This window comes from Geotrypetes seraphini, chromosome 2 (genome assembly GCF_902459505.1).
Source record: "Geotrypetes seraphini chromosome 2, aGeoSer1.1, whole genome shotgun sequence".
NCBI classification, from domain to species: Eukaryota; Metazoa; Chordata; class Amphibia; order Gymnophiona; family Dermophiidae; genus Geotrypetes; species Geotrypetes seraphini.
In genome coordinates this window covers 528,408,776-528,423,800 of record NC_047085.1, presented here as the reverse complement: position 1 = coordinate 528,423,800, position 15,025 = coordinate 528,408,776, and the positions used below count along the sequence as shown (strand labels likewise).

Below are 15,025 nucleotides of genomic sequence, written 5' to 3'. Positions count from 1 at the left end.
CAGATGTCTTCCATTACATTGCTAATAAGAAAGAAACAGGCCCTGTAGCTAAATGGTCCATGTTCTGATTTTTCAAGCCTGAACAGAAGTGTAACATTTTCTGATTTCTAGTCAGTTGGGGTTTCTGGTTATCTACAGTGTGCTGGGACCGCTGCTTTCTCATATTTATCAATGATCTAGAGATGGGAATAACTAGTGAGATAATTAAATTTGCTGATGACACAAAGTAGCTCAAAGTAGTTAAATTGCAAGAGGACCTTGTGAGACTGGAAGCCTGGGTGTCAAAGTGGCAGATGACGTATAATGTGAGCAAATGAAAAGTGATGCATGAGGGAAAGAGGACCCCGAACTATAGCTATGTGGAGTCACTGCCCAGAAAATGAATCTAGCTGTCATTGTTGAAAGCAAATAGAATGTTAGGAATTATCAGGAAAAGAATGGGAATGTTATAATGCCCTTGAATCACTCTATCGTACGGCCACTCCTCGAATACTCTGTGCAATTCGGTGGAATTAGAAAAGGTACAGAGAAGGGCGACAAACCGAATCTAATCTTCGGTTTATATACCGGGTCATCTCCCAAAGGAGCTGGACTCGGTTTACAGGTAATTCAATAAACGAGGGAAGGACATAATAAGAAATTAGGGTTCTGAAGAGGATAACTAGCTTTACGTTTTGGAGAAAAGCCATATTAGCACTTCTAGTGTTTGGTCCCGTATTTGCATAGTAGGAATGAATGTTGAGAAGCGTATAGTGTGTTTTGTGGTTAACCATTACCATTATGTGTTAATAAGATTATATTGTGTGTGTATATATGGAAAAATAGTGTTATAATTAGTATTATTGTGGGGGCGGAGATTGGGCGAGGTCTGGCCCACGACTTAGCTTGTGTTTTGGATTTCGGCCCCTTAATGTGATTGAATTTGACACCTATATCTTCCTTGTCCAGCCACTGTGATAAAACAACTCCAGACCATACATAACACCGCCCTCAGATTGATCTACTCACTCAAAAAATATGATCACATAACAACTGCCTTCTTAGACTCTCACTGGCTACCCATACAAGCACGAATCCAATTCAAATTCCACTGCCTGATATTCAAAGCATTACACGGCTCTTCCCCCTCCTATCTAAACAACCGCTTAAACCAAATCTCCACCTCAAGACACAGAAGAACCTCGAACCCTTTCGCCTTCCCCCCACTCAAAGGCACACATAGAAACATAGAAATAGACGGCAGATAAGGGCCCACAGCCCATCTAGTCTGCCCACCTTAATGTCCGTCCCCTACCTTTGCCCTGTGAATAGATCCCATGTGCCGATCCCATTTGGCCTTAAAATCAGGCACGCTGCTGACCTCAATCACCTGTAGTGGAAGACTATCCAACGCAAGAAAATGTTTGACAACCTTCTAGCAACACAAGCAGCAAAAATCAACCATTCCATCTCCAATCTTATGACAATATCAGACAACTTCAAAACATTCAGAAAAGAAATCAAAACCCTGCTTTTCAAAAAATTCATCCAAATATCTTAACCCCTCCTCTTTTACCTCCAGAAGATTCACCTACCTTCAGATAACCTTCCCCCAAATTACCCACCTTAACACCTTCCAATTAAACAAATACCATCAATAGATTGTAACCTACCCTGTCTAACTGCATTCCATATGTATTTTTCATACAGTTCTTCACTGTCGGTTTAATTTCCATCCTATAAGTTCACATAGAATTTTTCTTTTTTCAACCATCTTTATTTTCTCTTCTTTATTAATTTCCAGGTACTTTAGTTAGATTGTGAGCCTTCGGGACAGTAAGGGAATTTTTTAAGTACCTTCTTACTTCTCATTTATAATCTTAATGTATATTTTCTTCAAACCGCTTAGAACCTAACAGATGAAGCGGTATATAAGAAATAAATTACATTACATTACCCCTGCCCTAGAGGAAAGGAGGGACAGGGGAGATATGATTCAGACGTTCAAATACTTGAAAGGTATTAACGTAGAAGAAAATATTTTCCAGAGAAAAGAAAATGGTAAAACCAGAGGACATAATTTGAGGTTATGGGGTGGTAGATTCAAGAGCAATGTTAGGAAATTCTACTTTACGGAGAGGATGGTGGATGCCTGGAATGCGCTCCCGAGAGAGGTGGTGGAGAGGAAAATGGTGACAGAGTTCAAACAAACATGTGATGAACACAGAGGATCTCTAATCAGAAAATAATGGTATATATTGAAGAACTGGGCAGATTTGCACGGTCTTTGTCCCGTTTATGGACATTCAGTAGGGGAGGGCTTCAATGGCTGGGATGGTTTAGATGGGTTAGAGCAGGGGTGCCCACACTTTTTGGGCTTGTGAGCTACTTTTAAAATTACCAAGTCAAAATGATCTACCAACAAAAAATTTTTTAAAAACACAAAGCACACTGTACGCATAGAAAATGTTAATTATCATTTATATTGTGGTTTTTTTTCAAAGAGGTCAAGGCAGATGACTTTATGCAAGGTCACCTCAGTAACAACTATACAAAAATAGACAAATATACCCCCTCCCTTTTTACTAAACCGCAATAGCGTTTTTTAGCACAGGGAGCTGTGCTGAATGCCCTGCGCTGCTCTCAACACTCATAGGCTCCTCGCGCTAAAAACCACTATTGCAGTTTAGTAAAAGGGGGCCCTAGTGCAAAATATAGACAGCACATATAAATTCTCAAAATGGAAACATTTTGATCACTAAATTGAAAATAAAATCATTTTTCCTACCTTTGTAGTCTGGTGATTTCATGAATCTCTGGTTGCACTTTAGTCTTCTGACTGTGCATCCAATATTTCTTCCCTTCTTTCAGCCTGCTGTATGCTTCCAGACCTCTTTCCCTCCGCCAACTTTTTCTTCCTCTCTCCCTGCCGTCCTCCCCTTTCTTTCTTTCAGTCTTTCTTTCTGTCTATCTTTCTCTCTCCATGCCCCCTTTCTTTCTGTCTTCCTGTCCCCCCTTTCTTTCTTTGTCTCCCTGCCCCTATTTGTTTCTGTCTGTCTTTCTCTCTCCTTGCCCGCTTTCTTTCTGTCTCCCTGCTCCCCCTTTCTGTCTCCCTGCCTGCTCCCAAGCCACTGCCGCCATCGGGGAACAGGCCTCCAAACCGCCGCCACCATTGGGGACCAATGCCTCCAAACCACCACCTCCCCTCCTCCCCCTAGGAGTCACAAACACTACCTGTTGCAAACTGCTGCATGGAACGGGAGTTTTCTGCATGTATTTGCAAGGACGGTTCCCCCCAGGGACATCAATGAAGCTGAAGCCAGACCGATGTTATCAACGTCTACAAGTGTGCAAATAAGCATTCGATTGGCTCTCTCCCCCCCCCCCGCACCCCGAATCCGTCCTTCCTCCCGCTTCCACCATTTGCACTGCCGTCTCCGATCGCGACCGACCCCCCCCCAGAGCTCGCGCTCTCTGCCGCTTCCTGACCCCCAGTCCCCCCCCACTTGATGAAACTTCCTACTTCCAGTGGGGCGGCTCGTGGCAGAGGGGAAAGCTCCAGGGCTGGCCTGGGAATCCCTGAGAGAAGGTAGGATGGGGGGAGGGGAGGGAGGTTGACTGACTGACTGGTGCCGTTCCGTGCAGGTAGTGAGAGGAGCTGCCAGGCGCTAAAGGACCGACAGGATGCTTTGGGTCCGTCTGGCTCTTGGGAAGCAAGTAGAACGTGAAGGCAACGCGATTGACTCGTGTTGCCTTCACGATCTACCGGTCGATTGCGATCGACCTTTTGGGCACCCCTGGGTTAGAGTGAGTTTTGATGGAGACTCTAGTAGATAGAACCTGAGCACACTAACGGGCAGAGCTCTGGGTTTCTGGCCCATAAATAGCTAAGAAAAAGAACAATTTAAATTCAATCCTTAAATTATAGAGAGTGTATGTTGGGCAGACTGGATAGACCATTCGGGTCTTTATCTGCCATCATTTACTGTGTTACTATGTTTTTCTAGATGGGTATCTATTCACGTGGGATCTATTCATAGAGATCTATTCACACGTGGGATCTATTCATAGAGATCTATTCACACGTGGGATCTATTCACAGAGAAAGGTAGGGGAGGGTCATTAGGGTGGGCAGACTAGATGGGCCGTGGCCCTTATCTGCCGTCTATTTCTATGTTTCTATGTTTCTATGGCTGTTGATCAGTAGTTCAAGAGGTCATGTTAGAAGCATGGTTTGGATGGGACTATGGTGGGCTTATGACCTGGTTTATTGTTCTTTGGTGTGTATGTGTTGAATTGGATATGATGGAATTGTATAAGCTGCATAGATGCCTTTTAGGATATTTTTGGTATATCAAGTACAAATAAATAAATAAAATAAAAATAATAAGAAATTAGTGCCAAAAGGGTACCACTGGAGGGATGTAGGCATGTCCTCCTCCACCCCCTAAAGGCGTGAATGAAACAGTGCATACCTGCCTCTATGATAGCTTTAGATGGAATGGCCAGTCCTAGAAGAACAAGCAGGGAGCCTAGAGGGCAGCGTAGTCAACCATAGAGATGGAGACTCGGCCCATGTCTCACTCTAACTGCTACACTTATGGCCCAGTAAAACCCACCCAAAACCGATCAGAGTGGAGGAAACATCACTGTTCGCTTAATCTTCGAACTGAGAAAAAAGACCACATTAGCCCCTACTATAAAAAAAACTGCACTGGCTACCAATGGAAGCGCGAATACTATTCAAATTTGCATGTATCTGTTTCAAACAAGTCTGGGAACTAGCACCTTCCTACCTGCAAACACACTTCATTCTGCACAACCCCACACGAACAACCAGAAACAAAATTATCTTTGCATTCCCAACGATCACAGGCTGCAGATACAAATCCTTCCTGGATAGAACCTTCAGGTTCCAAGCGAATAGACAGCAAGTCTGGCTGAGAAACTACATAAATGAACCCAAACAGACCTAGAACGCATTCCGAAAATCAATTAAAACTGCCCTATTCGACAAATTCATTGACTAAAACAGACGACCCTCTCTCACTATGATATTCCCCGCTGTAAACGCTATTTCAATCTCTCAGGTAACTCCAATTTTCATGTATTCTTTACCCATGGAACTCCAATTAGTATGTAACTTTTCTATTTTATGCTTCCTGTTATTTGCTGACTGTCCAGCTTTCTTTCAATGTGAACCGCCGAGAAGTCACTTGACTATGGCGGTATAGAAAAATAAAGTTATTATTATTATTATTAATGGTTAGGGCTGCAGATTCAAGCCCAGCGCTGCGCCTTGTGATCCTGGGCAAGCCACCTAACCCTTCACTGCCCCAGGTACATTGGTCAGATTGCGAGCCCACCGGGACAGGTAGGGAGAAATACTTAAGTACCTGAATGTAAATACTGAAATAAATCAATAAAAATACTGGAGCATCATAGGTGCTTCCTGCAGGTCTAAGGGCTATTGTTGTGGTGTACAGTTGGGTCCAGTAGGTTTTGGAAGGTCTCACCATACAATATAAGGGATGTTTTATGTGAAGTTCACCTTCAGGTATTAAACGGTCTAGCCCCTAAATATATTACAGACCTCTTCTCATTCCCAACCAACAGACATAAAAGAAAAACACACCTGAAATTTGTCTCCCCTCCAGCTAGAGGGTGTAAATATAAGAGATACCATCAACAACTGCTATCGTACCAGGCTGCCACATGGGGCAAAGACTTAGAAAAACTAATTGCACACACAAACAACTATGGCGAATTCAGGAAACACCTAAAAACCTACCTGTTCTTGAAATACCTAGGTAGCGAACCAGAACATCAGCCCCCCTCATAATACCACCACATACCCGACCCTGTAAAGTATAAACCCCAACCCTAATCACTAACCATGAACACACCATTCAATTCATGGAACATTTCTAAATTTTGTGTTAGCAGCATGGCACTTCCTGGTCTTGCAGCACACAAACTGTTGTTAATATTATTAATGTTGGAATTACCAGATGTACAATGCTATACCCGTTAATTCGCTGTATGTACAGTTTCTCTTTATTGTATTTACAGTTTCTCTCTATTGTAAACCATTTCTCTTTATTGTAAACCGCCTAGAAGTCGCAAGATTGTTGGCGGTATATAAGAATAAAGTTATTATTATTATTATTCAGTGCCCCCTAGGGTGCCCCACTGATCTGCTGAGATGTCTCTATGGCCAGTCTACTAAAACTGCTGGCCTCTCTTACATCCCACTGTAGAAATGGCCTTTATTCTAATCAGAGCAGTGAAGGTGAACATGTGACATATGTACTACGAAAGGGTGTGTATGGGTATGAACTCATTAGTTAAAATTAGAGAGCGAAGGTCACCAGTACTGAGGCTGGACTTTTGCTGGCTACAGGAGAGAAGGAGAATGGAGTATGAAGGCCAAAAAAATGAGAAAAAGCTGTTCCGTAGGCCTCAGTGGTCAGCATGGACAGTCAGAGAAGCTTCTTGAAGGGGTTGCATCTGGCCTGCAGGCGTATTTTGAAGACTCCTGCCTTAGATTGAGTTAAGGGGTCCGTTTCAAGCAGTCTGGGCTACAGATTACAACCTCTGCAAACTCTTCTGAGACTGACCGCGCATACAAGGTCCAACATCTGCTCCTTGTCCAGATGGTCCACTCACAACTTTTCCAAGTTCTTTAGCATCCACTTAGGGAAGATAAGAATATGTGGAACTGCAAAGAAAGGCACTTTAGCTGGAGGAAGTAGAGGCAGAAATCTTTAACCAAAGACCTTACACTGCCTCCATCTTGCATGAAAAATACTAGCTGTTCAAGAAGCCACTGCGGGATGAGACAGCTTCATCAGGGAATGAGATTTTCAGAGAGCTAATTCTTGTGCATAAGTCGCTATTGAAGCACAAAACCAGCATCTTGACCCTTGGATATTCTATAGGCCATTCCCTGCCATGCTTCCCTGTTTTCCACAGTTTCTTTCAATTGCTTGATGTTCATTCTCGTGTCATTTTCATTGGGCCTTGGTCTCCCCTGCTTTCTTTCACCACTGACCATTCTGAGTAGCACCTCCTTGCCCTCATCACATGTCCAAAATAGGTCAGTTTCTGTTTGGTAATCTTGCCTTCCAGGGACAACTCTGGGTTTATAGGATCAAGAACATCTTTGTTGGTGATCCTGGCTGTCCATGCATCTTGAATACCAGCACCTTACTCCTCAGTTTTCCCACTATAACACACTGCTGTTCAGAGTGCTTTCTCTCTCTCTGTCCTAGGAAGAAGACCATGGTTTAGTGCTTGGTCCCTCCAAATTCCTGCCTGAAGTCACGGAGGGAGACAAGACTTACAAGAGTGAGTAGAAGTACTGTGTGTGAGGGGCATGGGCAGTAAATGCTGGAACTCACATTTTGCGTGTGTGATTATGTACATGTGTGTGTGTGTGTGTGTGTAAGTTTGCAGCTGTTAGTCTCAGGAACAAGGTCTCCAAAAGGGGTAATTTTGCATGTAACATGATTGTAATGAACTGCAATTGTGACAGGCTCTGCAATTACAGACAGCCTCTGACCCGAGTCACTCAAATTTACCACAGACATTCGCTTTAATTTTCGCATCTGTTTCCTTCAGGAATTTGTCAGATGGACCATATAAAAGTAACTTATCCAACTTAGTTTGGAACTTCTTTTTCATCAGACCACCGGCACCTGACACAGTCTGGGAATATTTCTACTGCATTTTCTTTCTCTACTAAGGTTATTTCATTGTCCTTTACTTTTTTAGTTCAATAATCGGCTTTTACAGCAAAGTCACTTTAGGCAATAGTGTAGCCTTTAGAGTCTTCGTTAGGGTTTTTATATGAAAAGTGTATTAGTCTAGATTAGTATTTTAGGTTGCATTTCAGAGCATAAGATCAGATTAGAGCACAGAGAGCAGCTGAGGAAAGTCTCTGTTTAGTGTTTAACATTAGTTTAAAATACAGCTAAAAAAAAAGTAGCCCTACAGAGCATATACGGTATTTGCAAAGGTCTTTACGGTTAGGCAATTAGAAACAGCTCTTTGTCTAGTTGCTTTTCAGTTAAAAAATAGTGCCTGATTAAAGGGAAAAGTCAAAAGGTGAGGATCAGTACAAGGTGACTCATCCCACAGCTAATAAAAAGGTAACCCAGACCTCAACTGCTCCTTGTCTTAAGTTCAAATCTTTTTTTATTGCGAATGCAAAGAGTACAAAAAACAAAAGAAAACATCAGAACTAAGGAAATCAACATCCAACAATACAGTTTCCCAACAACAACCAAAAGAGAAACCCATCCCCCCGGCCCCCCAACCCGACCCATCCATCAGAATCCCCCAGTGCACCCCTCCTGGATCCTCCTCCGGAGAATATACAAAAGACGGTCAATAGGCCTGTACTCTTATAGCCCATGGGCTACTGTGGAAAGGATCCCCCCCACAGAAAAAATAAAAAAAAAGGAAGAAAGGGGTAGGCAGTGACTGACCCCGGGAGCGAGCGTGTGTAATATCAGCAACGCTAGGCAAGAGGATTTAAAAGGAGGCTATGACCTCTAAGAGGTAGTCATACATATGACACTCGGTGCAGTATACTGGGAAGCTCCGCTGGGTTCCTGCTGCCTCCATTTCTCTTTTCTCGTTCCTATAGTCCCTCGGTGTGTGGGAGTGGTGCCCGACGTGCAGCTAGCTGAAAGAGTAGAAAGAGAAGAGAAGAATGAGAAGAGAAGAAAAATACCTGTGGTTTATTTTTCAGAAGTTAGAATTTGCTGCTGAGCTGCCTGGGCTCCTAGCTCCTTCTCAAGGCTCCTTCGCAAAGGCGCTCTCGCCTTCGACACGCGCCGAACGGCTGAGCGCCGTTAGCCCCTCCCCTTATAAGGGGGAGCTCCGGGTCTGCTGCCGGTGATGTCAGGGGGTGGGCGGAGCTAACTCTCGCCTCAGCCCCTCACCCTCTGGCTCTCTCCTGCTCCTTCCCTTCTGCCTCCACGTGTCTCCTCTGTCCTGCCTTCTGCTTCTCTCCTCAGCCCTCTCCTCCTCTGCCTGCCCCGATCTCAGAACAAGCATTACATAAGAATTGTCGAGAACTTAAGAATTACATAAGAATTGTCGAGAACTTAAGGAGCAACATATTGGGTAATAAGAAACATTTTAGATTAGATATGGGTGGAGTGTGTGGTAGGTGGAGATAGGGAAGGAACTGGTCGTGTTAAACAGGTTTTATGTGTTTTTTGAAGAGTAGGGTTTTAGTTTCTTTTTTGAAGGTTTTGTAGTCTGTGGTCGTAGATAGCAGATTGGTGATTTGTCTGTCTAGTTTAGCAGAAGAGGCGATCCAACTTTAAAAGACTCTATAGCCATAGTGGATCCCTCTGATTCTTGTCAATAATGTTCTCAAGACAAGTGGGCGCAATCAGAAAGGAGTCTAGTATTGAAAGTTCAGATTGTGTGGGTTCGATGATCTGGCCAAGACACTGAAAGCATTAGGGATCTCTGTACCGGTAGGTAGATTAAGGACTGGTACCGCAGAGATGGCTAAGGATACCAAGGGAGACAATGGAAGTATCAATTAAAAGAAATCCAACCATAGGAAAACAGAAAGGTCCAACTCCTGGTTCAGACCACAAGGAGAAACAGTGCTGAACCTAAAATCTTGTCCATGTTTCCCCCTCTCCAAGAGATCCTGGGTCTTTCACCTTCAAATGAGCGATCCTTCTCTATTGAATGGGACACCAGTGGCTGTTCTTTTCATGGGACTTTTGTGTTCTGTCGATCGTTAATTAAATTGTCCAATATATACCAGGTCACTCCTCCCCTCGTCTTACAGACTAAGAAATATAGCAGACTGTGGGTCAGTAAATTGTTCGGTTCTTAAATTCACACCACAGGATGAGTAGTTCCCACGTCTAAAACGTCCATATGATAATTGCGTGGCCTCGTTGCTCGTGTGGAAGTGCAGACTACTAGATTGTAAAGAGCGTGCCATTTCTATTCAGTTTCATGGATCCAGACTATAGAGCAGCTGTGAAAAAACCTGATCCAGCCTGGTATTGTGCTTCAGAGACAGCCCAGAAGAGACTTTTTATGAGACTGTTGCTGCAGAACAGTTCCTAGACCCGATTTCTTGGTGTACAGTACACTGAGAATGTTTTGGCTTTTCTATGATGAAGGGAAATCACTTGGGGTCTGCACTGAGACTGTCCTTCTAGGATAATGGTCACTGGTGAAGGAATGAGAGTGCCCTGACTGCATGTTGGGAGGGTCTCTGTACTGGTGAATGAACCAAGAGTGCTCTGGATGTGCACTGGGAATGTTTCTCTGTTTGTAGGATGTGGTGGAACCGTTCAGCTTTTGAAATGAAAATGATTTTTTGTTGCAGAGATCTGGAGAAATCGAGAGAAGTCCCTTAATTTAAATCAGAGCTTTGATGCTGAACTAATTAAAGAAGAAAAGAGGAAAGAAGTGGAACAAGAAATCCGAGTGCAGGTGAGAAACAGGTAGAGGAAAGAGAAACACCAGACTAGAGGAATGCAGAGAAGCAGTACCCACAAAACCAGCACAAACTGCCTCGATTCAAGCAGCAAAATCCCCAGCCCTGATGGGAGCATTAATTTGGCCCTCAGTCATCCTTGCCGGCCTCTCTCTGCAATCTGAATCAATCGTACCGCATCTTCCTGGGACATTGTCCTAGACGAGATCTGGAAATGCAAGACAGAGACTCGGATGAGAAGGCAGTTAACTAAGTTCTGGTGCATAATTTAAGGCTGATAATTTTCAAATTAGTTAAACGTAGTTGCACGTAGGAGAAATGCTCCCTGTCTGGGGCTTCTTTGGGGTGGGATTGTGTCTTTCATGTCAGTGTGCATCGTTTCATGTTGTACCGTCTTAGTTTCCAAGGGGGAAGCACACACAATGACCTTTCCCACTCAAAATTAGTGATAAGTACAAGATCTGAGTTCCTAAAGATCGGTTACTTCCCCCACTGAACCACTGGATCACCAGGGAATTTAGGAAGGCCTGAAGGCTGTTACAGTATCCCTGACCTGAAGAAAGGAGTTATGGTCTCTGAATTAGTAAAAAAATGTATTAAAATTAGTCCAATAAATAGGATCACCTTTTCTATTAATAAATGATCATCAACACAGCTACAAAAATACTTTATCCTAAAGCAAAAATAAATAAATAAAACAAATAGAAATTTTTTTCTACCTTTGTTGTCTAGTTTTTGCTTTCCTCATCTTCTCATCATTCTCTTCCTTCCATCCACTGTCTGCCCTCTCTCCACCTCTTCCATATGGCATCTGCTCTCTTTCTATGCCTCTTCCAGAAACTGTCTGCTTCTCCCTTCCAACTCTCCCTCTCCCTCCCCTCCCATTGGTATGACATCCATCTACTTCTCTCTGCTTTCCCAATGGTGTGGCATCTGTCTTCTTCCCTTCCATCTCTCCCTTCCTGCCAGCAGATTTTAGCATTTCTCTCTCTCCTCCTTTCCTCCCCTCAGATCTGGTATCTGTCTCCCTCCTTTTTTCCTTCCAGTTCTGGTATCTGTCTCCTCCCGCTTCCCCCATGCTCTGGCATCTCTCTCTCCTATCCCTCCTTTTCTTCCCTGGTCTTCCTTCTCAATTTATTTTCTGCCTTTGTCTAAATTCTTTCTTACTATTTAGTCCTCAATTTCCCTCTTTCATTGTGTTTACCTACAGCTTACCACCTCTCCCTCACTCCTACCAGTTTCTAATTCTATTCTCTTCCCCCAACCCAGCATGTGCTTTTTTTTTCTTTCTCCTCCCCATTTCCTTCCAGCATTTGTCCCCTCTCTCACCCCCCCCACTTCCATTCAGTGTCTGTCCCCCTCTCATCCCCCACACTTCCATTCAGCGTCTGTGCCCCTCTCTCATCTCCCATTTCCATTCAGCATCTGTGCCCTACTCTCACCCCCACTTCCATTCAGTGTCTGTACCCCTCTCTCATCCCCCACACTTCCATTCAGTGTTTGTCCCCCTATCTTACCCCCACTTCCATTCAGCATCTGTGCCCCTCTCTCATCCCCCACACTTCCATTCAGTGTCTGTGCCCCTCTCTCATGCCCTCACACTTCCATTCAGCATGTGTGCCCTTCTCTCATGCCCCCACACTTCCATTCAGCATGTGTGCCCTTCTCTCATGCCCCCACACTTTCATTCAGCATGTGTGCCCTTCTCTCATCCCCCACACTTCCATTCAGCATGTGTGCCCTTCTCTCATGCCCCCACACTTCCATTCAGCATGTGTGCCCTTCTCTCATCCCCCACACTTCCATTCAGCATCTGTCCTCCTAAAGCACCACTCAACCTCTTCCTGTTATCGGGCCATCTCCCTCCCTTCCCCTCACCTTCATGGATGCTTTCTAAAAGCGAAGTTTTCTCTCTCAGACAGGCCCTGACGGGGAAGCCGTTGTCATAAGTTGCACGCATGCAGCTCCCCCGAAGCTGTTCCTCTGATGCAACTTCCGGTTTCTGCAAGATCGCATCAGAGGAGTAGCTTTGAGAGAGAGCTTGGAAAAGTGCCACGAAGGTGAGGGGAAGAGGAAGAGATGCCCGGACAGCTGCCCTGTTTGCCTTTCCCTAATGCCAGTAGGCCTCCCTGATGCTTTCGGTCCCAAGGCAGGTGCCTACTGGGCCAACCCTTTAATCTGGCCCTGATTTTAATGCAATTTAATAAGAACCATTTTCAAGCATAAAACATAAAACTGGAAATGCTTTAGATCAATACCATGTCACTGACTTATAGACTCAATATTGAGTTCCTATCCTTGCAAAGTTTAAACAACAGCTGTTATGTGGACCTAAATTTCCATATTGTGGAGCAGAGGAAAAGACTGGCTAAGGGGAGTTAAAATGATAGAGATATTCAAATATCTCAACTATAGAAATCATGCTGAAGAAACGATTTTGAGAAGGAGAGGTATAAAGGTGTAGGGTGGGGGGAGAAAAGGAGTTACTTCAGCAGCTTATCAGAAAATATTTTATCACAGTGGATTTAATTGAGGCCAGTCCGTAACTGAATACAGGAAACCTTCAGATAGCAGTCCAAATCTTCAGGAAAGCATGAAACCTTCAGGAAAACAGTCCAAAAAGACCTCTTTGTAAAGGGAACCTAGGAGCCTGCTTGCCTCAATAAAACAGAACGTAAGCCCAGCCCCAGTGGCACCCAGTTGACATAGAGTTGACCGATTCGAACCTCACCGACCTGTCTAAGAACATATCCTCTTGTATAATGAACCTACAATCCTGGGCCCACACTGTGCAAATGAAATTGAATGAGTCCAAAACAAGACTTCTTTGGCTCGGTCCAAAACTAGATCACCTACCCACCTCCATCCCACTACCCTCTGGCTCCTCTCTGCAGCTTGAGTTCTCAAGCAAGGTCTTGGGCATCATCATTGATTCCACATTGTCCTTCAATGACCACCTCCAATCCTTGGTAAAAAAATGCTTTTTCAGCCTTCACATGCTGAGGAAAGTTAGATCCTGCTTCCATCAAAAACATTTTACCCTCCTTGTCCAATCCATCATCCTCTCCAGATTGGACTATTGTAACTCTATCTACTTAAGCCTAACTAAGGAAAACCTCCACAGACTCCAACGGATTCAGAATGCCGCGGCCAAGCTCATCTTCGCTAAAAGTAAATTTGACCATGTCTCCCCGCTCTTGGCCAAGCTCCACTGGCTTCCGATAATCACCAGGGTCCACTATAAATGCGCCTGTTTAACTTTCAAAATCCTATATGGTATCCTCCCTCCCTTTATCCCTCTTTCTTGGAATTCCTCAAACCCTAATACCACCAGATCCTCCCAGAAATTAAAACTATCCTTCCCCTCGCTAAAAGGCATTTCCCACACAGGAAAGCTAGGGACCTCCCTCCACTTCAAAATCACTGAGCTCTGGAACAACCTTACCTCCCCTCTTCGGAACTTGAGCTCTCTCCAAGTTTTCCGCAAACATCTGAAAACCTGGCTTTTCTCAAAAAATGTAAGTCTCCCTCCAACTTAGGAATCAAGGAAACTCTTATATCTTGGCATCCCAAGTCCTGTAAATTTTCTTCCCACTTCTACCTCTAACCCTCTGTTGTAGTTCCTTCCTATTTCTCCTATTGTAAACCGCGTCGAGCTCTACGAACGTGGAGATGATGCGGTATACAAACCTAAGGATTAGATTAGATTAGAGTTCATGTAAAGTGTGTGTACTTCATGTGTGCAGTCATACATTTGATATCTCAAAAAAACTCCATTAGCTTCCGGTCGCCTTCAGAGTCCAATATAAAGCAGTGATGATTTGTCATCAATTTTTGTATGGAACATCCCAGAATTGCTTAAAAGTAATATAGTCAGCTATAGACCGATGAGATCTCTGCGTTCTGAGAGTCTGGCCTTACTGAAGAAGTCCGTGAATCCAAGACTTCTTGAGACAGGAGTTAAGTTATAGAACTCCTTAGTGGGTCAGATATGAAACTGCTGTGAATAGAGTAGGTTAAGAAAATGACTAAAGACACAGCTTTTCATAGATGTCTTTTTTTAGTTATCTCAAGTAAGACTGATGAATTATCCAAGAGCCCTGCCATCCACTCTATGATATTTTCTTGAGGATTGTATGTCATTTTACTTTTATTTACTATGCATTTGTCTTTATTTTGTCGTCTTTTTAACACTGTGTATGTAAACCATGTAAACCGTTTAGTTTTAGCGGTATATACATTTTTAAAATAAATTTTATGGGAATGTGGAGCGTGTATAAGTACATGTCTCATCATGGTGCTAAGATACTTGTACAAGTGAAAATCCTTATAAGCTTGCCCGCCACCTGCTCTCAACCTTTATGACTCTTGCTGTACGTTACCACTGTGCATGTCACATGCTGTTGACTGCGGTGCGATGTTTCTCCATGTCCTTGGTGGTTACCTGTAGGTGGATGAACTGATGCGAGAGGAACTGCAGAGACTGAAGATGGCAGTGGACAAAGATATGGGTGTCACACGGAAGGGGAAGGCAAAGGGGAAGAAAGGTAAAAAGGTGAG

At 43.8% G+C, this 15,025-nt stretch overlaps 1 protein-coding gene across 1 annotated transcript in view; it reads left to right on the top strand.

Annotated features, from left to right (window-relative positions):
* Positions 1-15,025, top strand: part of IQCA1L (IQ motif containing with AAA domain 1 like) — a 151,003-nt gene that overhangs the window by 93,412 nt on the left and 42,566 nt on the right. The window contains exons 9-11 of the mRNA XM_033932752.1: positions 7,254-7,329; positions 10,355-10,461; positions 14,916-15,020. Coding sequence (XP_033788643.1) covers positions 7,254-7,329; positions 10,355-10,461; positions 14,916-15,020 — 288 coding nt within the window. The remainder of the gene's footprint in view (positions 1-7,253; positions 7,330-10,354; positions 10,462-14,915; positions 15,021-15,025) is intronic.